Genomic DNA, 25,464 nt, shown 5'->3' on the forward strand with positions numbered 1-25,464 from the left:
GCGTGCGCGCACACGCTCGCTCGCACAACACCCTCCGCCCGCCACGCTCCTGCACACCTCCCCTCCCCAACCTCCCGATTGAGCGACAGTTAGTCGACGCCAATAGGACCGCCCTTTCTGCGCAGGGGGCGGGCACTCCCTCGCCTGCGGGCCAATGGAAGCGTCGCTTCTGAGCGGTGGCGTCGGTGAGGGGAGGCGGTGGGAGGAGGCCGGAGGAGGGGCAGGAGTTTAGGAAGAGGAGGGAATGGCTGTCATCAATGAAGTCATGTTCATAATCTAGTCCCTCGCTCCGGTTCCGGACTCGGGTGACTCACCGAGGGGGAGAGGAGCGACATCCAGCACGGCGGAAGGTAAATGTAACTTACAACTCGGTCCGCCCCCCGCCCCGCTCCCCGTCCCTGGCACGGCGGTGCCGGCGCCGTCCTTTATTGTTAGTGATCGCGCCGGCACGCACCGTGCCCACCTTCCCTCCCCTTCTCCAGGCACATCCCCGCTGGCCCCGGGCGCCGTCGTGCCACCTGCTTCCTCTCCCCACCTTCTCCGGCTCCCAGCCCTCCCAAATATTTATATCGCCCAGTGGGTGGAGAGAAGAAAGTTTTGATCCGGTATTTCTGGAATAATAACGATGCAAATCTCCGGGGTGGGAGGGTGTGACGGAAAAAACCCCCAAGGCGTCGCTGGTGGCTGACTTGTGAGTCAGCGGCACCCGCGGGAGGGACGGGGGAGCGGCGGGGCGCCGTGCCCGCGCGTCTGTAGCCTCCGTGCCGCGGTGTGTGGCGGGGCGGCTGTCGTTTTACACCGGCGGGGCCGGCGGGCTGCACGGCTACACCAACCAGGTCGTAGCACCCCTTGGTCTTGCCACCAAGCGAGCGTGTCACAGGCTCCGGGCGACGCGACCGGGAGAGAAATAGATCCGGGGGAACGACAGCCTCCCCCCCCCCCCCCCCGTTCCCCGGGGCAGCTCGGCGGGCCGGGGGCGGCCTCGCCTGCTGCCCCACCTGGTGTGGGTCGCCTGGTGGGCTGCGTTTCGGCGGCTGCCGGAGGTTGCAGGGTGAAGTTTACGGTGTCCGGCGGTGGGAGAGTGTGTTGCGGTGGGGTTGTTTCTCCGCTGTGGCACACGCTCGCGTAGACCCAGCCGAGGAAAGGGAAGTGGGGAGGCATGAGCAGGGAGAAAGATGGTGCGTGGAGGAGCGGTCTTGCCTGTGAGAGTAGCGGCATTACCCGGCAGAGCCAGGGATGCCATGATCCGGATAATCTCCCTGCATGCCTGTCACAAGCACTACACACACCGGGGAGGGGGGAAGAGGTGGGGGCTGGGACATCGCCCGACAGGCTGCAGGTCCTGTTGCTTTTCAGTCTCTGTTTTTAACTGTGCAGTCACTCCTGCTCTAAAGGTGTCGCGATTTACTTCCCAAAATATCTTGTCTCCCCCCCTCCCCGTTTTCCCTGCAGAAATCATGCCTTCCCCCCCCCGCCCCCCGCCTTGCAGCAGTCGGCGAAGCGGAGTAGGACAAAACATGCGCTTGCAATTTTGTAATCGCCTTCCAAGCAAAAAGCATTTTATTTCCGGTGTGCGCGGAAATTTCTTTTTTTTTGATCGGGTCGGGCGGGAGCGAGGATGCATGCCCATGCCAATGCTCAGGTAGACGCGGCTCGTCCGCCCCGTCGGGAGCAAGGGGGACGGCGGTGGTCGGCAGCTGGAAAAGTTCTCTTCCCCTGCCGGAGGCGGGGGCAGGCAGCGAGCCGCTGCTGCAGCTAGCTCCCGGGCGGGGCAGGAGGGCAGCGGAGCCCGTCCCCCGGTCTCCGCGGGGGAGTGGGAGGCGGTGGCAAGCGTCGGTGGCGGCGGGGGATGGCCTTTCCCGTCCCTCTGCCTGTTCGAGCGGCGGTGGCGGAGGATCAGGAAGTCACTGCCGCCACACACAGGCGCACAGACATGTTTGGTCGGCGTGACATGGTGGCGGAGCGAAGGAGCGGCGGGGAGACGGGCCCAGCCCAGTGCTGAGGCATGCCCCGGCTGCTCGCCCGCCTGCCGCCGCCGAGCCCCCACTGCCGCCGTCGAGGTACGGGGCCCTGCGTGGGCCGTCGCCGGGACCAACGCAGCCATTGCTTCGTGGAGGGGAGGGGGAAGGAGGCAGGAGGCACTGGGGCAGGATCTCCGGGCACGGACGTTTTAGAGCCTGTCGGTCGGGGTAAAACTTTCCAGAAAGGCCGGAGGGGGAGAATAGGGCCCTGCTGGTTGTGCGCGCCCGCACCGGCGCATTGGCGGGGCGAGGCCCGGGAGGGAGGCGGCAGGCGGTGGGGCGCCGAGGCCTACGGGCCGCTCGGCAGGGCCGGAAGACCCGCGCGGCGCTGCCGAGGAGAGCGCTGCCGCGGAGGGAGGGGGCGGCCCGCAGCCGAACCCCCGCCGGTGCGCCTTGGCGTGCGCCCGTCTCTGTGCCCACGCGAACACAGGGTGCCCTCTGTCCCCCACGGCTGAGTTTCATTATGTCCGTGGTGCGGGGGGGAAACGGAGTTTTTTATTTTGTCTCCTCCTTCCCCCCCCTTCCTCCCCCCCCCCCCCAACGTATGATGGTGGAACAACAAACTGCACACGGCTGGAAAAGTTACAGCTCTTCTAAACTCAACTGAAGTTACAGTTCACTGATTGTTGGTTGGGGTTGGTTTTTTTTTTTTTCCTCTAAGTGTGCGTTATGGTCAAGTAAATAGAGCAGTTAAGTGTCAGCATGACTACATGGGTCGCACCGAAGTTGGTTTGCCTTGGTATGTGCTGCTTGTCTTTGATATTCAGACTTTCCAAACTTCAGGTTAACGCTGTTCTTTTTAAGATGTCTCTTGATGAATGTTTTAGACAGGTAAGTAAATAACCAACTGAAGAATTTAAGCTGTAAAGATTTTAAATTTTAATTTTTTTTTTTACTTTTACTATTTTAAGTATTCTGTAAAAAAATATATGGGATCTATGACAGGGCATTGTTATGCTTACATTCTTTTCTGTTTTCCTTTAGATTTCTTCACTGTTACTTGGTTTTAACCACAGTCTGTAAGACCCAGACAATAAACATTGTACCAGAATTTAATTCCTTTAGTAGTATACCAGTTACATGTTCCGCGTGGGGCAGTCTCTTCTGTGTAAGTTAGCATTGTTGTGCAAATAAAGGCACGCTTTCTCTTTGGGAACCTAATTGCCCTATTACTGTCTTTGACTTTGTTTCTTTTGTCCTTTTGTTATTCTAAGGAAAAAAGTGGTGTACCAGAAGGGTAGGATTGGAGGCAGATTTTTATGCCCATATAGATCAGTAATAGAAAGCAAAGAGATTGTATGGATAATGAGCATTTAAAAATAAATCTAAAGTTAAGTGTATCATGCAGCATATGTGGACTTGACAGAGGTGAGGCTAAAGCTTCATTAAATACAGTATTTCTCTCATGAGTTATGTCTCAGCTTTGGGACTGATATTTCTGTGGTGGTTCATAGAACATGTGCCAGAAGAGTGTGTTCAAAGCAGTCTTAGATCTTTTCTTTTGTTCATTTCTGAAGTGGTCTGTGAGTGTTTCTTGTCAAGTTTGAAAAATGCTTTCACCAACACCTGAGGCTTGAAAATTGACAAGAGAAAAAGCTCCAGCTACCATTCTTATATTAAATATATTCTTGACAAAGGTCTGCATGAAATTAATATCTGCAGATGTATTTTCTCAATTTTTGTTGGACTTTTGAAGTTAAGGTCAGAATGTGCACAGCAGCAACTTTAAAAAATGTCTGCACTTTTACTTCCAATTTTCATGGTCCTGATTAGTAATATTGCTGTGAACTAGTTATCCTTTTCAGAAGGAGACTTTTCATTCTTCATATGACGGAATATTTTTGCAAATTACTCATTAAAATCACTATTATATTTTTTGTCTTTTCTGCTGCAATTGAAGTTCTCTATGTATAAAGAGTGTTTCCTGGACCTTCACCTCTTTTGAACTTGATCTGTTTATTTTTTTATTTGCTTGATCCTCTAGTGGAGTAGTAAACACAGCGCTATGATATAAAGATCACTTGTCATGAAAATGGCAGCAACGTTATGACATAAAGATCACTTGTAGTGAAAATGGCAGCAGAGAAAAGCTTATGCCTTATTGGCAAGATAAAATAAGGATGAATAAGGGAAAGAAGTAAGGCTTACTTAGACACAGCTTTGGTAGTTTGCAAATATAGTAGAATAAGAAGACTAATACTGAAAATTGTTTTATTTGTTTCTGACACTTAGGTGTAAACATTTTCCTGTTTGTCTCCACTTGGTAGAGAATATTTCCTATGTATCACCACAGGGTTTGAGAACCCAGGTGGATCATTTAGAGCTGGGACCTTTGGCAATAATGTTAAAAATAACTTTGTTGTTACAGAAACAATACTTTTTTTTTGTATCTTCACCGATATTTTACCGTAAGTAACTTGTATTTGAAACAGTCCTCTCCTTTCTTCCTCCTCTTCTTCCCCTTTTTAGTGAAAGCAAAGCCTGTCAGTAATATGGCAAATTCCTTTCCTTCTGCCTATCTCTCATTCTGGCTTTTGTTTTTCGGAATCTAATGTGAAGATGATGTTCAACAACTGTGATTAATACCTGTAGTAAAGGTCATGGTGTGGAAACTTAATCCGTAACCAGTCAGTGCTGTCATGAGTCAGTTTTTTTGTGCCCGAAATGTGCAGTGGAATCTACATATAGAGCAAACATGGGCTTGATCGTGGGCATTGTCTGCTGTGACTGTGGCTAAGGGGTTGAAAGGCAATTAAACTTCTGACTGCAGCTGTCTGCCCTCCTCTTTTCCTGAAGGCTATTGCCTTCTGCAGCAAAGCCATCAGAACAGATCATGTGTCTATACTGTAGCCTCTTCACTGAAAAGTCTGGTGTAGCCTAACTTGTGTGAACTCTGACTTGCGATGACGCCTTCGACTGACTGTTGTACATTGAACTCCCAGTCATTTCTTGGTGCTGATTTTAGCTTTTCATAAGAGGGTAGGCTGTAAGTTGAGAGTAGTTGAGAAGTTGCTTTATGAAAAACTGAAACAGCTACACAGTAGGAATAACAATTTCTACAAGAATATTTGTGAGGGTTGTAGGCAGGTAGTATTAGGAATATCATTGTAAAGTAGTCTCTGCATGTGGAAGGGAACCTTACGCTACATGATTCCACAATGAAGTTTCTCGTTTAAGCACACCACCCATTCTGCTAACTCTGCTGGGCTGCATGCAGACAGTCTTTGGTAGGCAGCTAGACAAGTGCCTAAAGCAGTGTCCAGAGGTTTTTGTCTCTGGCCTAAGTGTCTGGATAAGCAAGTAAGGTGTAGCATTTCTGATTCTGTAGTTTGTAGTTTAAACTGCAAATTCCCTTCCAGAATGTTTTGAAGTTACAGTGAAGTTACATACGTGAGTATGCAAAGGTAGAATCTCTCAGCTGTTAGTGTGTTTGGCTTTGCTTATGTGAACTGAATAACTCTGATTTATGTTAGCTGAAGATTTGATTCTTCTCCTTACTGATACATTGTTGTTTCATGTAAACCTGTTTATTGATTGAATCATTGTTTGATGAAATTACCATAGTTAAATCCTGAAAAATGTTAATGCCGAGTGTCCTGTGGGGTTGTACTGTACAAAACACTGATTTGCTTCGAAGTATTGTAAGTTATTTGCTTTCATTATGATGAACTGTTGTCATTATTAATAAGTTCTTAAACTTTGAACATTTTCATTTGATTATGGCTAGCAGATTAAGCCAATACTACGAATCACTGACAGTATTATTTCATGTTTTCTGTAGCAGTGTAATAAAGATAACTCCTTTAGCCTGTAGTGTGTCACAATTTCACAGTATGTCTTTTCAAAGCCACCTGTGAATCATGACTTCAGTTGGTGATGTGTGGGGAGAAGTAGATTGTAATTATTTTTCTGTGAAGGCAAAGTTACAGTCTGCTTTGCAGTGTGCATGTGACTGTTGCATGGGTCCACATTTCCTTTTCATCAGATCTAAGTGGTGCAGTTTCCTTACTTTCCACTACCTATCCAAGGCAGGGGATCCGTCCAAAATGTCCTGGCTGAAGTTCAATTTAGGTTGACTCAGTCATGGAAGGGCAGAAGTTATATTGGAAGGTGAAGGGAAACAGCTAAAAGAATTATAAATACTGCTTCATCTGTTCTTAGACTCAGTGTGTGTCCTGCATCAAAGCAGTCTATAATCTCTAGATCTTTTTGGGTGTCCAGCTGGTCTTGAATTCCAAAGTAATGCAGGTGGCTTGTTAACTGCTGTGGTTTAGTTTTGGATCTACTAATATTGCATACATTCTTCATGTGAAGGAAATCTGTGCCTTTGTAACCTTTGGGTTGGTAGCAGGTGTATACCAAAATATGTGGGATGTGCTTGGTTGCTGTGGGTCCTGAAACAGTGAACTGATGGAGACCGTATTGTACAATAAATTAGCTACATCAGCAAAACCTTCTAGGTGCATATGAAGTGATAGTGCAGAAACATTTATGCTTAGGGAATATCCCCCCACATTCTTTGAAATGTAGATACTCACTGTTGTAAACAATTTGATCTAGAAATAGTTGAGCAGAGATCCTAAGCCTGTCTCTGCAGCTTCAGCTCTTGGTTTTGTTGCTCTTCTTGTATTTGTATCTGGCTGAAGTTACCTTGACACTGATAGATTTTTTTTCCTCTCTGTCTCTACTCTGGTGTGTCCAGCAGAGGTGGAGAAATTCTCTGAGACTACAGGAAGAACTGTGTGATACACCACAACTAATTCAATCCCCAGTAGTTCCATTTCGGGCTGTTCACAGAACAGATTTGGTGATGTTGATGTAAATACACCTAAGAAGCAATAAGGGATTACAGTTGAAGAAGAGATGTGTCTTATTTGAAGTCATATGAATAATACTACTCCCATGAGGGTTTTGAGGAAATTTTAAGATTGGACACTTGAGAAACAATTCGACAGTATGTAATGCATTTGAGAATCAGGGCCAGCAGCCCTGATTTTGGGACAAAGCCCTATCAATTAAGACAATGAGCTGGATTTTTTTTTTCCATTTTATTAAAGTCTTTATAATTTGTTAGAAGCATTTACTGTTTTTTCTCCTTCCTCCCCCTCACTTTGTAATTCTAACAGGCACTACTCATTGAAAAGCAGTCCAAACAAATGGGTCAACACTGGCTTTGGCAGGGAGTTGGCTTCGTTTTGCTTATTTCTTTATAGGCACCAGAATTTACCCAAAGTAATACCAGTGTTGTCTGGATGGAGCCTGGCCACTGGTCCACCTGTTGGACCAGTCTCTTTGTAGATTTTTGCTTTGACTTTAATGAGACTTTTATAAGGGCCTAGAGGAATTACTGAATTTAATGAGAACAGGGTGCCTAATTTCTGAGAGTTTTTTATACAGTCTCAGTCTTAGTAAATATAAAATGAGTTTTTGAAACGTGTTAAATCATAAGCTTTTTAGCAGTTCTGATCTGTGAACAGTTGACCCTTAGTTTGGAGAGCCATGTATAATGTCTTCTGGTGTATGGCAGTGGCTGTTTTTTTAATTTTGTGGACTACTGTTGCCAGAGAAAATTGCTTTGTCTCTTTATGTCCATGAGTATCTTTGGATGGGATTTATTACTTGTGTTCAGGTAGTATTTTCAAATATATTATGTTCTCCTGATACAGATCTTGTAAAGTACTTTTTTTTTTTAATAGAAGTATGTTCTTTGATATACAAATATCTCTGAATACGTATCTGTTTAAGATAATTAACATTTATGTAAGATTGGGTGAGTTTATCTGCTCTTACAGAAAGATAATGAAAGGACTTGATCTGGTGCAAGGAGTGCAACATTCCCCTCCGATAGTTACTGTTTTTCAGAGGTTGGACACTTGCTACCTCATTAAAAATAATTTTAAATTTAACAAATTTGCATACAAGACCTGTTTACTATATATGTAAATGACAGTGTAACTTGTGGAGCTGAGACTGGAGCCAGTTAATTTTTATGAGAACTGCAAGTTGAATTTGAAATAGAGGTGAATAGAGGGGGAGATTTTGATACCCATTTTAATCCATTGATGTAGGTAGAAGTCTTTTGTGAAATAGGATAATTTGGGATACTGTATACTAATAGTACTTTTGTAATTGATTGTGTTGTGGTTCTGTATAAATTTTTCTCGATAGCGTTGGTGGTGTTAGGTTCTGCCTTATTAAATGGCCTGAATTTGGCTTTTAAGGGGCAGAGAGAGACAGCTGTGAGAATGCAGGTCTTGTATTTTGCAATGTAATGATTGACTTATAAAAACTCTTCATCAGCCAAACTGTGGGCCTCCTATAGAAAGCTATGGCATGGTGTATACAGTTGTGAACATTTGATAACTTGATTCCTCTTGTGGTAATGTTGTGCGGCAGCAGGGGACTAATTAGTGACTACAGTGTTTTGTTTTGAACAGAGAAGCTTCATAGACATCTCCCTGTTTTACCTTGCGAGGAAATAGAATCCCAAGGTAGCTTATTTCAGGTGAGGATATTTTATTTTAAATGAGTTAAGCATTGCTCTAATTTGTTGCCTTTAATCAGAAGAGAATAGTACCTATTAAAACATAACAAAAGAGAATTTATAAGCAAAAGTTATTAAGCTGGTTTTGATCCTGACAGAATGATTAGGTAATTGGGGGTAAGTAAGCTAAAATGGTCTTGATGTAGTAGCATTTTGTCTTCTGTATGGGTTCTGATAAGTAAAGACTCTTGCTCATCAAAGAAGATGATCAGTTCTGTAACTTTGAATTCCCTTACTGCTAGCAGTAAGCACCAGTCCACTTTTTTTCTGACGTGTCTTGCAGATGGGCCTCCTTTCCACTTTGTTGGGAACCTTGGGGGAGGGTACTTTGGTTTTCTTGAGTTTCTGTTTCTTAATTGGCTACAAACCAGGGTATTTGCAGTTTTACAGTGAGGCTTTATATAGACAGTGTCATAACAGGGTTACACCACTTATGTTAGAAAGTAATTACTGCTAACTATGGATAGAGATAAACCCAGGTGTGGAAGGTGGAACACTCTTCTGTGATAAATTCTGTAAGGAGAGAGGCTGGGACAGGGAGTCGTCTTAGGCCTTGTAATATACCATTATGTTGTAATTCCCTTGTAATGTCCCAAATTAGAATGCTTTTAAATAAGACTAGTTTTTCATTGTATTGGCATTATTATTATGGGACAAGTAATCATGGACAGGTAACCTTACTATAAAACTACACCCAACGTATATAAAGAGAAGAGGCTGAGCCCATCTAATGGTCATCTGCTGCTGAAAGTGGTGATCCTACTTGCTTCCTTGTGCTGGCACTGGGACTCATCTGCCTGTTCAGAAGGTCAGTTTAGTAACTTGAGTCACTAGATGGTTTAGTAGGTTTGGTTGGATTTTGTTTTAATATAGGGTTACTTTTCTGCTGGCTTAACTACTCAAATAATGAGACCGCTGCGTGATCAAACACATGAAGACAGTGCTGTTGGGAGTGGGGAATACCAAGAAACATGACTGATCTCGTTAGCAGCAACTGACCATCAGTTTTGTAAAAATATGGCAGCTGCATCACTTCGTTACACTACTCTGACGTTAGTAAACAAAAAGTTCCAAATATTAAATATTGATAAAAGTTCTTGGAAAATTGAAGAATTGTTTCAAGCCTGTAGCCTGCATCAATTTGTTCTACTAAGAACATGGAAATAAAACAAGTAATAGTTGATTTTCCAGCCTGTAAAAGCCTGTCATTTGTTCTCGGGGCATTTACTGTTTTTTAAGCCACTTGAGCTGCACTGTTCTGGTTTGTGACATTGGCAGAACCCCTAAAGTGAATTATAACTCTTCAGTCCAAAGTAATTGTCTTTTCTGTTGTCTGTGTCATTTGATACTATAATTGCATACAGAGATAACCAAAGAGGTCCTACATTAATCTCTTAACTTAAAAAAAAAAAAAGTCAGAAAATAGTCTTAATAATCCTTTTAATACTTGTTTTGCTGCATTAATATGAATTTTATAAGTGCAAATTCCAGTGCAGTCACATCTGTTTAGGGAGAGATTTTTGAATGCACATGTGTTACAGAGGTGCCTGGCTATCTTCCCTGCCTTTACTAGTACTGTGCTTGACCCCATGTGATGCAGCTGATGACAGCAAGTCATTTGAACTACCATTGTCCTTGGTAGATGTTTCTCATAGCGTACCAGTTGCTTTATTCTGTAACATACAAACATCCAGAAATTGACTGAACTATCAGGATCCTCATCGTTCTGGTGGGCTTTTAGAAGGATGGCCAAACTAGTGTGCAACATTAAGGATCATTTAAGCATTTTCTACTGGTGACAACTTGTGTGTGTATGTGTCTGTGTGTAACGCTTACCAGTAGATTTTATTACATTTTTTTCAATGCCTCTAATGTCACATAGAAATTCTGGTTTTGTTTTTGTTTTGTTTTGTTTTTGTTATTAGAGATATTCTGCTAATTGAAAAGGAGACAGAAAATAGATGTCCACGCCTACAGACCCTGGCGCCATGCCTCATCCTGGTCCTTCCCCTGGACCAGGACCATCACCTGGACCGATTCTAGGACCTAGCCCAGGACCAGGGCCATCTCCTGGCTCAGTTCACAGTATGATGGGGCCAAGTCCTGGTCCACCCAGTGTCCCGCATCCAATGCCAACAATGGGGCCTACTGATTATCCACAGGAAGGCATGCACCAAATGCATAAGGTAATAATTTATTACAAATGAACCTTTTTTTTCCTAGAGTTCTCTCCACTGATTGAAAAAACTACTTAGCACTACATTAGACCTGCATAACTGCTATTCCACATCATGTATCATCTGCAAAACTGCAGCTACACTCCTGCTTCTGTCTGTATTACTAAAGATGATTCATGTATCAGATTAAACACAGTTTCCTTGTTCTTAGCAGACTACTTTGAACTATGGAGTTAGTAGTTTGCAAATCTTCATTTGTGAATTGTACTTTTCAGTAAGATAGACATTACTAGGAAAAAAAAAAAAGAATCACAGTGTTGAAACCTTATGGCAGACAATTCTAACTGCACTTTTTTTTTTTTTTATTTTTTCCTTGTCTGTTTGGACATATCTTTTGTTTTTCTGGGGTGGTTTTTAGTTTTGCATGATTTTTTTTTTAAAATTAATATTTTTAACTGTTAAAGTGTTTGTGCTTACAAATTTGTTTACTCTTTCATGTTGATGAAAAACCTGGTTTCCAAGTTATTCTGTAAAGGCTTCATCTTATTAAGGAATTTAAAACTATGCAGTGTAGAACATGTTAATAATTGGATTTCAGTGGTTGTTGTCATACACTTACAATTACATGTGTGCCTAGACTATCATTAATGTCTTTTGTTTTGAGGAAATATTTGCTTGTGTGGAATTTCCTTTGTGAGAAGAGTCTTTTTATGCAGTGTCATTTTTATTTGGTTGTGCACCAGAGATTTAGAGCTTAGGATAATTTCAATTTCACTGATGTTCTACTCTCAGAAATAATGCAGTAACAGCTTACAGAGCTAAGATATTGAAAACGTTGTGGTAACTATTTTTGATTCGACTTGGAATCATTATATGGACATAGAAAATAATTAAATTTAGAATAAAAATTCTGTTTTAAAGTAATATATATTTTAATTTTTCTCATGAATAGGCAACTTCTTCATGTTGCCATTTTTGCATATGGATCAGTTTCATTCATTAAAATAGTTAAAACAGTGTCGAGTCAGTAGGGACATGACACTACCATCTTTTGCGTGAAGAACTGTGTCATTAAAATTTCTAATAGCGCAAAGACAGCTGGAGTGGAGGAGGCCATGATCCAGCTGCCTGTTTTTACTAAACTGTTGTAATTTCTGAGAGGTCAGTACATTCAGTAACTAAAACTTTTGCATTTGAATCTTGAAGCATGTTATTTAGCTATTAGCCAGATTAGACATTTGCAATTGGCATTTCCTTGTTTGTGGGGTCAGTTACAGCCCAAGCTTCCAGTACTGCAGTGATTGCCCCAAACTTCATAGACAGCCAGGGTTTTTACTTCCTTCATTTCTTGTTTCTTTCTGTTCTTAAGAGATTCTGTACCTGCAGAAGCAGAGGGCGCACCAGGAATTTCCCATTAGAATGGTTGAATGCTCCATACATTATGTTTTTAACTCTATATCCTGTTTCACCTTGTATTTAATACTATGGTAGCAGTAGAAACAAACCAACAAATGTCATCCCACAAAGTTCTTTCAGAGACTTCAGAAGCATCTCAGAAGTTCTGTGAGCTAGACTAGAAATTCTCCTATTGAGATGGCATTGAAATGTTTTGAAAAATGCACCATGAATGTGAAGAGTCTGAATAGCGAATTCAAAGATGACTAGTCAGTATATTTACAGTAAAACTACTTTTCTTTTTCTGTACCTTGATTCTGATAATGGAAGAAGGGCTGTAATTTCACACATCTTTACTTGAGTAGCCACAGCCTCACTATCCTCTAGGTTGCCACTTCACAAGTTCCAGCGTGCCTTCGTGTGTGTGTGACTAAGCTAGAAAATGGGTCTGTTGAACTGATCCAGGTGAAGAAGAAAAAAAATCTTGGTTAATTTTTCAGTCTAGATCAGTTTTCTGGTCTATTTTCCCGTGCAAACCCAGAAATAGTGTATTGTGACAAATGAGGGAAGGGTCTGTTTAAGAAATGCTGTGGAAAGTTGTCTCTAGATTATTTTACAAATATTACTTGAATGTTATTCCATGTAATTAAAAAACTGCTAAGCCACCTGCAGTTTAACCAAGTAAAAGTAAATATTTTCTTTCTGCTTAGTGTTATGTAAAGCAGTTTGACTTTCAAGTCATGATGTAACATAACATTTTTTTTTTCCTAATGACATGCAGTAAAGGGGAGAGATTGCACAAAACGTGTGCCAGTTACGTGATTGCTTGTGGGGTACATATCCCATGTATGCAACAGGATGTGGTTCTTGCTTTTAAAATCCACAAACTAAGTAGTGAAATAACTTCATTCTATGTTAGATGTTTGACTCGCGTATAATAAATATAATATAATATGCGATACAATATGCATAAAAAATAAAAAAATCCAAAGTATCTAACAATAGAGAAAACACTGATATAAATTGATATTAATAAATCATAATACCTAAAGTATGTTTACTTAACAACAGTTAATATGAAAATTTAAGACTGCATATTCACTTAATAACCAGAAAACCCGTCCACAGGAAAAATTACTATTGATTTGCATAACACAGTTTTGACAGAAACAATAAATTAGCTATCTTTCTTAAGTGATATTTAGACTATCGATCAAATTGCCAGGGAAATACAGTTCCAGATTTTACTGAAGTATATTTTGGATGCAAGACAGCTACATTTAAGGAGAAACACTTAGAAGTCTGTCGGGGGCAAAGGGGGGGAGCTGCTAAATAGACAAACTGTAACAGCCTTGCAGTCTCATGAGGTGAAAATACTTGGAAGCTGGGAAGATATAAAAGGAAAGCATTGTTGCATGGTTGCCCTAATCTTAAGTTTTCCTCTGCATCCACATATGAGCTCCTCTGGAGGCCAAAGATAGGGTAAGATGTTTTTAGTGGAACTCATGCAGCCTTCGGTATGCTCTTATACACCAGCTGGGCCACATGATTTTGACTGCTTAGCTCTTAGTTATGACAACAGTGTATCTATTTAGTTTGCATGGTTCTCACTTGAGGGATGGGAAGAGTACTATGAGCTCTTGGTTTCTCTGCCATTTAATCGTAACCTGATCCATAATCACTTCTTTTGTGAATTTGTAATGGGGTGTACTGTAAATGATTGCTGGCTGTGGAAAAATTATTATGATGTCATGGTCAATATTACTGGTTTTGGTGAGTGAGAGAAAAAGTGAGTGACAGAAAGAACTATTTTCTTACAAAAATAGTGTTTTACTAAATATATGTTCACTCAGATGTTGCATTAAAACAGAAGGCAAATGGTTTCCCTTTTCAAATATTGTTGGATCATAGGTCTGTGCACATTAGACATTCTGGGAATCTTAAAATTCAGTTATGGTCCTGGAAGTAATGCCTTTTTATTCAGCAGGCATGTTCTCTGCATTGTTTTTTTTATATGTACATTAGTGAAAAAAGAAAGTATTGTTGTCAACCTTGAACATTCAGCAGAGACCTCATGTAAAATGGTGTCTTAGCGATGTATAAGAGATTAACAGAATTGTTGGCCAAGTCGCTACTGCAAGGACAACCACAGTGAGTCTGGTTGTGTGTCAGTGATGCATTCAGTTATGCTGTGCAGTTATGTGACAGCACATTGCTGTAATTTTTGCTGGTACAGAGGATGCATGGTCTAGAAGAAATCTAGTTTGATACTCTGTCTTAGTCTTTGATTTTAAGAAAGGGGTGGGGGGAGGTGTTTTAAGATTTGGTTTTATTTCTCATTGCCCTACTCTGTTTTGCTAGATAATAAATCAGATGAATTTTTTTCCTAAGTTTAGTCTGGTTTGCCCCTGATAGTAATTGGTGAACAGTGTCTCCCTGTCCTTACCTCGACCCACGAGCCTTTTGTTATACTTTTTCTCCCCTATCTAGTTGAGGAGGGCAGTGATAGAGCGGCTCTGGTGGGCATCTGGCTTCCAGCCAGGGTCAACCCACTACAGTCCTTTCTGGTGCCCAACGTGGGGCATGAGGGATTCAAGATAAGGATAGTAATTGGAAGAGATAACGGGCAAAACATGGACTGGACACAGCTAGAGAGTGAAATAATTGCGGTGAAGGGACGAGGAGTGGATTTGTGTGTGTAAATTGTCCACTTTCGTTCGGTGTTGTGATGATGTTACTTTGATTTTGGTGTGAGGAATTCTTTTTCTCTTTTTTTTTTTTGTTAATGTGATTAGTGTTTGTGAAGTTTGTGTGGTGAATGTGGATTTTAATGATAATTCTTAAATATGTGATTCACAGAGGCGAGGGGTGCAATGTTTTGGGTTTGCGTGGCAAAGTTTTGGTAGCGGGGGGGCTACTGGAGTGGCTTCTGCGAAAACCTGCTAGAAGCTTCCCTGACGTCTGATAGAGCCAATGCCGGCTGGTGCTGGTGCCCAACAGTTGAACACACTGCTTCTCCTGTCCTGAACACCCATTCTGACAGATTGAGCCCAAGTCATAGCCCGTTCATGAACATCTGGAGGAGTGGAGGAAGCTCGTGGAATGGGAGAGTAACATCTATCTGTTAAAGGACTGGGAATAGTAGTAAATGAGAATTAAATACAATGTAATGCTTATAGAATACATATATGTATTAAAGTGTGTGGGACTTGAGCATGACACAAATGATGTGGCATAAGGGGTGGCGATTGTATTGGGTCTGGCTGAGATGGAGTTAATTTTCCCCACAGCAGCCCTCACAGTGCTGTGCTGTGCATTGGGAGCCAGCAAGGTGTTGATAACACACCAGTGTTTTGGCTACCACTGAGCAGTGCTGGCACGCATCAAGGCTGTCTCTCCAGCATTTTTTCTCCCCTCAGCAATACGCTGGGCTTGGGCAAGATCTTGGGAGGGGCAAAGCCAGGACAGCTTGCCCACACTGACCAAAGGGATATTCCATACCATATGACATCTGCTCAGCAATAAGACACTGATACAGGGGCATTCTTTTTTTTTGTTTTTTTTTACAATGTTTGTCTTCTGGAGCAACTGCTATGTGTACTGAAGCCCTGCTTCCCAGGAAGTGGCCAGACATCACCTGCTGATGGGAAGTAGAGAATAATCTTTTGCTTTTACTTTGCTTCCGTGTGTGGCCTTTTGCTTTTGCTGTATTAAACTGCCTTTATCTTGACCTACGAGTTTGAGGTTTTTTTCCATCTTATTTTTCTCCCCTCCCTGTCCTGCTGAGTGATAGAGCAGCTTGGTGGACACCTGATGTCCAGCCAAGGTTAAACCACCATACTGGTCTTTTGTTTGTTTGTTTGTTTCTTTGTTTTTTTAAGAAGGGGAAAGGAAACAAAAAAAAGACACCATAATCTGACAGTTTACCTGGAAGTAGGTCAAACTGTGATGCAGTGCTGCCTGTGAGAAGACATTCATTACTAAATTCAGAGTAGAATCAGTGTAAGCAATATGTTCCTTATGTGTTAGGCATTATGTAAAGTCTGTAATTCTGCCAAGTCTGTAGGTGTGGGCTTGCATACAGTTGAAGCTCATCCCTCATTATGTTTTCTGGAAGCACTGTTTATATGTCGGGCCTGTTCTGTGCTTGTTCTTACTTATGGGGACCAATTAAAAGAGTCATGTGTACTCAAAGTTGAATATGTCTCAACTTCCTGTTTCCCTTCTGTCGTATTAAAACAAGAAAAAAACCCTACTCCAGTGTGGTAGTAGTGCTTTATTGGTAGTATACGTTACATTTCTCATGTCAACAATGTCATTGTGGAAGATATCTTTAATACTTTCTAAAGGACTGAAGAATTTACAGAAATTACATTGTGTATAACAAGATCCTTTCTGTAATTATTAACCTATTATATAAAGTTACCATCTAACTCTGTAACTACACAGTGATTCAAAGAAACTATGTGAAATAATTGTTTTTCGGTTCTTGTAGTCCTCTCCTGAATGGTCTCCCCTATTTTATAGAGTTTTTCCATAAACAGTAAAAATGCTTTTAGATGAAAAATATTCTTGGAAATACAAGTCTCTTTGCATAGATTAGCAATACTGTGATCATTAATTTTATTTTCAAAGAAGTTTATTCCATCTTCATAGTTTGTAGCTTTGCTAGCAAAAAAATGATTAATGAGTTCTACATCTTCTAATCTGTTTCTGATGAATTTCACTTTCAGTTTTTCCCAGCATAATTTCTGCAAACACACAGAAGCAAACCCCTTTCTTGCTGTATTTACGCTCCCTTTTATTAGACTTGAAGCATTTCAGTTTGCTACAGGTTTTGGGGTTTTTAAAAAATACTTATCTTACAAAAAAACTGTTCTTTTTGTTGATTCTTTCCATAGGCTCATTCATTCAAATGATGCTTTCTTGTATGGTCATGTCTTTACCTTTCTGTTCCTGTTTGACTTTTGTTAAATTCTCTTTGTGAAAGGCCACATATTTGTTTTCCTCTTCACTGCTGCTCTTTGTTAATGCCAGTTCCTTTCCCCGCCTTCTGTGTGCTGGTACTTCTGATGCCCTGCGTATGCGTGCTGTATCCCGTCTTAGTCCCATCAGAGCTGCCTGCATTCACAGAGGTTTCACGATTGCCACCCATTAGTGCAGCGACACCGCAGATGTGTACAGCTGGAGTCCTCTCTTCTGGAAATCAGATCCAGTTTCCTGCACAGTCTCCTCCTCCTCTTGGTGGCTGTAAAGATTTAGTCCTCGACACATGCCATGATAAAATAGGAATGGATCTGGCTTTATAGATGTTTTGGTTTCTGTAGTACTCAGCTCCTGCAGGTAGAATGTAAACTGAGTGTTCTCTTCTGTGTTGGTTATCTTTCTAAGTAGGGACAAATGGAGAGGGAGGGATCTTCATGTCTCAGAAAAGGGCATTGGGATTTACTTGGTTAGCACAGTGGAACTATTTTTAATGTGTCAGTCATCCATCTTTACATTTCTACTCCATAGCCCAAGTTCTTATAATCAAAAATAGCTTTTTGAGTAAAGGGTACTTTTCTGATACAGGTTCTTTTCACAAGTGTTCTTATACTGTCATGACTTAACTAAATGATTTGTTGAAACACAAAAATCCATTTTACTTCTCCTTTACTATAACTTTTCTCCTTTTAACCGATAGTTTCTGATAAGGAGAAGTGATGGTGAAATCCTTCAAAAATGCTGATAAACAAAAAACCCTGTATATGTTTAAAGATACTTTAAATCAAATCTGATTATAGCAGTGGAAGTGGAATATTTATATGAAGGGTCTACAAATTAAAATTTAGAATTATTTTTTCCTTTGTAGAAAGGATGACCTATGTTTAGTTCTGCTTAAATTGATTCATGTGCCTCAGATTACTCAAAAAGAAGAAATGTGACAGTGTCTTTTTCTGTTACTTGATGTTGCTTCACTCTTTTTGTTAACTGCCTATATTTTCCACTGGGATAAGTTTTCTGAACTCTGTTTTTAAAAAGAATTCTCAATAAATAGGTGTGTGTTTAGATAAAACAGATCACAAGGTGTTCATTCATGGTAAGGTTTGCAATAATCAGCATTTAATGTGCAAGCATGCATGTGTTACAGAGAGGGACAGAGCTGTGTATTTCTGTAGAGAGAATTAAGTGATGCTAGCCTGTTTCTTCCTAATACAAAGCCTTGCAGAGCTCTAAGTTAGAAGTTAATGAGCATAATCTCTTCCCTAGTTAGGGACTTGATATAATTGTTGCTTTCAAGTAAAACATTTTAATTTTCTTAAGACATTTTCCTTCTTATATTACTTTTCCCCCATTTTCAAATTCAGAGTCCTTCGGTTTCTATTATGGAACCTGTAGCAGTGCCCTGCATGCCTTCAGTGTGTTTTTCTGACCCCAAGCTGTCTGCTCTTCAGTCTCTGAAGAAGGCACTTGGGTCTGTTTTGCATTTTGAGTACCATGGGAACTGTAGTTTTTGAGGAGTGAATGAGGTGACAGGAACTGTAGGGAGCACAAGTGTTGGAGTAGAACTATGTATTCCCTTCCTTGACTGCCTACCTCTCTTTTTGCCTGCAGAGAGGTTACTTCCTGCAATGTCATCTTTATTTTTGAAGAGAAAAGTGTTTGGGACATTCCAGTAGAGCAGTAACTGGAAGGGCAAAGTTTGGGCTAAAAATAACTCGAGCCAAGCCACAGGCTGTACTTTCGTAAGTTGGTGTGAGTTACACTGCTTTGTAATATGAGGCCAATACAGTTCATGCATTTGTGTTTGGATAGTTTGCCTCCCTGGCAATGCCAAACAATTCATAAGGAGAAAAAAAAAAGCAAAAAGGAAACGGGAGAAAAGCAGTCTAATGGTGCTCTGTGCTTCCTCAAATGTCTGATTCCAGGGATAAGCGTTCCCATTGTATTTATTTTGAATGACTGCTAAGAGAAGTTTGTAATCTCTATGTATTTGTTTAGATTTTGAGTTAAAGTCCTTTGGATTTTTATAGTGGATTCCTATACCATCTCTATATAAATACTTATTTTGTTTTCACAGTCCATTGATGGCTTGCACGAAAAAGGAATGGTTGAAGATGTTCATTGTGGCTCTATGAAGAGTATGCGACCTCCTCACCCTGGAATGGGCCCACCTCAGAGTCCAATGGATCAGCATAGCCAAGGTTCATACATACTGTGCATGCTGTATGATTTTGGGGCCCTTTTGTTCCACAGAGAGTCACTTGTTCCACGTAACAGATTTCCGGTTATTTCCTTTCAGCTTTGTTTGGAAAGACTGAACTGATACCCCAGGGCAAGGTGAATAACTTAATGCCCTTGCTTTCTGGAGTGTCTATCAGTCAAGCTAAGGTTCAAGTATGTGGCTGGGTCAAGTAATTGGACTCAGTCTGTTACAGATTTCAGTTCACATCTCTCAAAAAACCCATCTCATTCTTTTCTGTCTTGTGTGGCTCTTGTAAATGTAAATGCTTTAGAATATGATTTATTTTAATCCTTTGGTGAAGGAATAGTAAGAGAGAAGAGCCCAAGCAAACCTAGAGAAACCTTTAATATCTATAATATTTGGTCAAGAGCTGATTAAAGTTCTTTCCAAATTTTTTTACGTGAGAAAATAGAAACTCTTTTTTACTACATTGCCACATGCCACCTTTGTGTCCTTTAGTTTGCAACGTAAGAGGACGTGCATTCTACAAACAGCCAGTATGTTGGAGATTTAACTATTAACACCTAGTATTAATTAGTTCAGATAAGGTTTGTATATTCCATAATTAATTATATTACAGCAACACCTGAAGAATCTCAGCCTGGTTTGACACACTCTGTACAAATCTATTAAGATATGATCCATGTTTCATGTGTTTACATGTTTATTACATAGGATAAGAGAAATGCTGGAAAGAGAAAATAGGTACAGATCAGCAAAATGACTCAGCCTGAAATGCTTTGTGACTTTGCAGTGGGCTGTGACTGAAATCCTGGTCTGTCATTTGTCAGCTGAATCCCTGTCCAGGACCTTGAGTGTTAGAAAGTACTGGTTTTCCATTACACCTTTCAATAATCAGTTAAGTAAAATAGAACTGACTTTACAGGGGCAAATTCTCCATCGATTAAAATGTTTCCACTGATTTCAATGAGATGCAAGCATGATCATCTGAGAGCAAAATTTTACCTGACTTTGCGTTCAGAGACACACTTTTGCTTGTAAGGAACTTGTTCCTTAAAATGAACAGAGTGTTTAGTCTGAAGATGAAGATGGGTCCAAATCAAACATAAGGTGCTCAAAATCATAGAATCATAGAATGGTTTTGATTGGAAGCGACTCTAAAGATCATGTATTTCCAACCTGCCTGCCACGGGCGGGGACACCCTCCACTAGACCAGGTTGCCCAAAGCCCCATCCAACTTGGCCTTGAACACTTCGAGGGAGGGGCATCCACAGCTTCTCTGGACAACCTGTTCCAGTGCCTCACCACCTTCACAGTGAAGAATTTTTTCTTTATATTTAATCTAAATCTGCTCTCCTTTAGTTTAAAACCATTACTCCTTGTCCTGTCACAACTTGCCCTTGTAGACAGTCCCTCTCCAGCTTTCCTGTAGGCCCCTTCAGGTACTGGAAGGCTGCAGTAAGGTCTCTGCAGAGCCTTCTCTTCTCCAGGCTGAACAAGCCCAGCTCTCTCAGCCTGTCTTCATAGGAGAGGTGCTCTAGCCCTCTGATCATCTTCATGGCCCTCCTCTGGACTCACTTCAACAGCTCCATGTCTTTCTTGTGCTGGGCAACCCAGAGCTGGACTCAGTAGTCCAGGTAGGGTCACATGAATGCAGAGTAGAGGGGGAGAATCACCTCCCTTGACCTGCTGGTCACGCTTCTTTTGGTGCAGCCCAGGACACAGTTGGCTTTCTGGGCTGTGAGCGTGCATTGCCAGGTCATGTTGAGCTTTTCATCCACCATTTACCCCCCAGTCCTTGTCCTCAGGGCTGCTCTGAATCCATTCTCCAGCCAGCCTGTAGTTGTGCTTGGGATTTCAATGATCCTTGTGCAGGACCTTGCACTTGGCCTTGTTGAACTTCATGTGGGTCCACTTCTTGATCTTGTCCGGGTCCCTCTGGATGGCATCCCTTCCCTCCAGTGTGTCAACTGCACTACACAGCTTGGTGCTGTTGGCAAACTTGCTGAGGGTGCACTCAATCCCACTGACCATGTCACCAACCAAGATGTTAAACAAGAGCATAAGTTGCAAAAATACAAGTGGCTCTGAGTTGTTTTCTTCTTTCCTGTGCTAGCTGAGATCAGACTTCCAGGTTGTGTTACTCTGCAAAAAGATGATTGTATTAGTAGCAGCTGTGGCAGGCTAAAGACTACAGATCCCAGCTCTTTTTGCGTATGTCAGCAACTGTTGCAAGGTAAACAGAGAATACTGGACTTCTAATGTAAGCAGGCTTTTTAGGGAAATAGTTGAAAAAAACCCCACACACTTTCTAATATTTTTAAATACTCTACTTCGCATTATCGAGGAATGTTTTCAGGTTTCTTTTCGTCTGTGCCTCCTTTTTTTCTTCTTACACAGTCAACTTTTCACAAAAAAATGGCGATGGCACTTGAGGCTGTTCTGATACGTGTTGGCGAAAGTCCCATCAACTAACCTTGTACTTTCTCCCCATTAGTGTACATATACAAGATAGAAAACGAGATTTCTTAACAGCCTTTCAACCTATTGGATACTTTCAGTCTGATTTACCACAGGATTAGAGTCCTCTAAGTTAATTTCTACAAATTTTGTGGAAATAGGCAACATGGTAAAAGAGAGTGAGCTTACGCATGCCCACGCTCGTGGGGAGAGGACAGTATGACTTCTCTGAGAATCCATGGGAAGATGCATGGTAAGTCTTCTAATCCTGACAAAATCTTCAGTTGTGTTTGGTTCATTGTTAGAAACCAAGTCTTACTTAAAAGGTTCATTTTCATGTAGATTCTTGGATGTCTGATAGATGAGTTTACGTTGCAGTTGTGTACAGTTTTTAACAATATTCATGTCAAATAGAAATTGCACCTCATTAGTTCTAGGTCTATTTTTTTCATGGCTTATTTTTTGTAGACCTCAAATTGAAGTAGATAAATATATGCACTAATTAATTTTATTATTTTTGGATGTTCAGTGGAAGGTAGCTGAAGAAGCTCAAAATCCCAGGGAGTGGATGACCCTAAACATCTGCCATTAGTTTGAAAACATAAGCAGAATGCCCATGCTTCACTTAAATGACCTTTAGTCTAGCACTGGTTCTGGGTAAAATCAAAGAATATTGTCTGTCTTTTAATTCCACATAACCTTGTCTATAATTCAGGCCATTGAGAATAGTTTTATGGAAAAATCATAGAATCATAGGATGGTTTGGTTCGGAAGGGACCTTTAAAGGGTATCTAGTCCAGCCCCCCTGCACTGAGCAGGGACATTTTCAACTACAGCAGGTTGCTCAGAGCCCTGTCCAGCCTGACCTTGAATGTTTCCAGGGATGGGGCATCTATGACTTCTCTGGGCAACCTGTTCCAGTGTTTCACCACCCTCACTGTAAAAAATTTCTTCCTTATATCTAGTCTAAATCAACCCTTTTCTAGCTTGAAAGCATTACAGCTTGTCCTGTCACTACAGGTCCTACTAAATAAGTCTCTCTCCATCTTTCTTATAAGCCCCCTTTAGGTACTGAAAGGCTGCAGTATGGTCTCCCCAGAGCCTTCTCTTCTCCAGGCTGAACAATCCCAACTCTTTCAGCATGTCCTCATAGGAGAGGTGCACCAGCTCTCTGATCATCTTCCTAGCCCTCCTCTGGACTTGCTCCAACTGCTCCATGTCTTTCTTGTGTTGGGGACCCCAGAGCTGGACACAGTACTCCAGGCGGGGTCTCACGAGAGCTGAGTAGATTGGCAGAGTCACCTCCCTTGACCTGCTGGTCACAGTGGTTTTGATGCAGCCCGGGATACAGTTGGCTTTCTGCAAGTGCACATTGCCAGGTCATGTCCAGTTTTTCATCCACCAACACCCCCAAGTCCTTCTCTGCAAGGCTGCTCTCAATCTCTTCATCCCCCAGCCTGTATTGATACTGGGGTGTGGTGATTAACCCTTGGCTGGATGCCAGGTGTCTACCAAGCTGCTCTATCACTCCCTCCTCAGCAGGACAGGGAGAGAGGAAAAATAAGATGGAAAAAACCAACCCCAAACTCGTAGGTCAAGATAAAGGCAGTTTAATACAGCAAAAGCAAAAGGCCACGCACGGAAGAAAGTAAAAGCGAAAGTTTTATTCTCTACTTCCCATTAGCAAGCGATGTCCGGCCACTTCCTGGGAAGCAGGGCTTCAGTACGCATAGCAGTTGCTCCAGAAGACAGATGTAAAAAAACCCCAAATGCCTCCCCCTATGTCTCAGCTTCTTATTGCTGAGCAGATGTCATATGGTATGGAATATCCCTTTGGTCAGTGTGGGCAAGCTGTCCAGGCTTTGTCCCCTCCCAAGGTCTTGCCCACCCAGCCTACTGCTGAAGGCGGGGAGGAATGCTGGAGAGACAGCCTTGATGCGTGCCAGCAGTGCTCCGTGGCAGCCAAAACACTGGTGTCTTGTCAACACCTTGCTGGCTACCAGTACACAGCACAGCACTGTGAGGGCTGCTGTGGGGAAAATTAACTCCATGTCAGCCAGACCCAATGCATGGGACTTGCCCCGACCCGTGTGCAGGACCCTGCAGTTGGCCTTGTTGACCTTCATGAGGTTCACATGGACCCACTTCTTGAGCTTGTTGAGGTCCCTCTGAATGGCATAAAGTCACCCTTGTCAAACAAATTTACTATTCTTTTTGTTGAGATCATAAGCTAAATTGATTTATTGAAGTGTAGACAGGTGTGGTACAGTACTTGGTACAGTAGAGTATTTGTACAGTCATCAGGAAAATGGATGCTGTCCCATGTATGGCATTTCTCTATGCATCATTGAAGCCAGCAGTAGTAATGATAGACACAACTTTGTCTACCTGATAGAGTTATAAAAGGTGCTTGACTTGGTACTGTATGACATTCTGATTTAGGAGAAAGATAGCACTAAGTACAATCAATATAACCTATATTAAATATATTAAGCTAGTTAGATGGCAGATTATAAAACTAACTGTAAACAGAAGATGATCATCCAATTGTGGTTTTTTCTAGTTAGACTCGTAGGACTCTTATTTTGGTTCAGTGCTGTTCAACGTATTTGTCAGCGATCTGGAAAAAAGTGTAAAATCAGGCTGATAGAATTTGCAGATAGCACAGTGGTTTAGCCGTAAATAGTGAACAATTTGGTTACAAAGGCTGATCAGGATGCTCAGTAGAATGAGCTTATTTCTCCAGCATGGATTTTAGCATGGCCGACATCATTGTATGTCTAGGAGCAAAGTAGTTTATTGTCTAGGTGATATGAGACTGTATCATACAAAGTGGAAAGGCTGAAAAGAATTCTGAGTATTTTCTCAGACCTGAATGTGTATTGTCATACCCAGTGTTTGCAACCATGAGATGGAACATACTACCTGCAAACAGAAGCATATTAATTGAGGAGTTGTATCAGCTTTTCTAATGAATTAGCTAAAGGCTGTGTCGTAGTATTGTATTCCATTCTAGGATCTACAGTTCAGAAAGATGTTGAGAAATGTTTAAGGTAGCATCAAATGTCTGCAGTATCTTTTGTGTGAGGAGGGGCTTAGTGAGCTGAAACTGTATAGCCTGAAAAAGAGAGGGCTCAGAAATACCTGATGGGACAGAGGGACAAAGAGGGAGCCAGACTCTTTGCAGTGATTATCAGTGACAGAAGAGGAGAGAATTGGCACAAGCTGAAACACATGAAATTCCATCAGAGCATAAGAAAACATTATTTTAGTGTAAACATGGCTGAACAATATAGTAGGTTGCCCAGAGAAGTTGTCTAGTTGCATCCATGGAGATAGTCAAAATCTGACTGGAAATGTTGCTGGGCAGGCTATGGTAGCTGACTGTGTTTGAACAGGGGGTGGGGCTAGATGATCTTGAGAAGTCCCTTCCAACCTTAACAACCCTGTGATTTTGTGAAATTGTCCCTTATTTAGAAGACAAATAAAGGAATGATTTGAAACTTGGAAGACTTGGGGGTTTGCCTGGAGAATGTTAAACTCCATTTTTTATTCTCTCTGAGAGAGAGTTAAAAGATGACTTGACCAGTCTGCACGTTCCCAGGTAGTAGAAAGCTTTGTAAATAGATATATCCTTTATATTTAAAAAAAAAAAAAAGGTGCAGTGAATTTTGGTACCT

General features: G+C 41.7%; 1 protein-coding gene across 9 annotated transcripts in view; it reads left to right on the top strand.

Annotated features, from left to right (window-relative positions):
- Positions 1 to 217: 217 nt before the first annotated feature.
- SMARCA2 (SWI/SNF related, matrix associated, actin dependent regulator of chromatin, subfamily a, member 2) overlaps positions 218 to 25,464 on the top strand; it is a 120,557-nt gene continuing 95,310 nt past the window's right edge. The window contains exons 1-4 of one of the 9 annotated variants that reach the window (XM_054809019.1): positions 1,802 to 2,060; positions 8,459 to 8,526; positions 10,491 to 10,751; positions 19,198 to 19,321. In XM_054809019.1, coding sequence (XP_054664994.1) covers positions 10,527 to 10,751; positions 19,198 to 19,321 — 349 coding nt within the window. In that variant the 5' untranslated portion in view covers positions 1,802 to 2,060; positions 8,459 to 8,526; positions 10,491 to 10,526. The other 8 variants (XM_054809018.1, XM_054809023.1, XM_054809016.1 and 5 more) reach the window with 8 other exon arrangements.

This window comes from Grus americana, chromosome Z, assembly GCF_028858705.1.
Source record: "Grus americana isolate bGruAme1 chromosome Z, bGruAme1.mat, whole genome shotgun sequence".
Lineage (NCBI taxonomy): Eukaryota > Metazoa > Chordata > Aves > Gruiformes > Gruidae > Grus > Grus americana.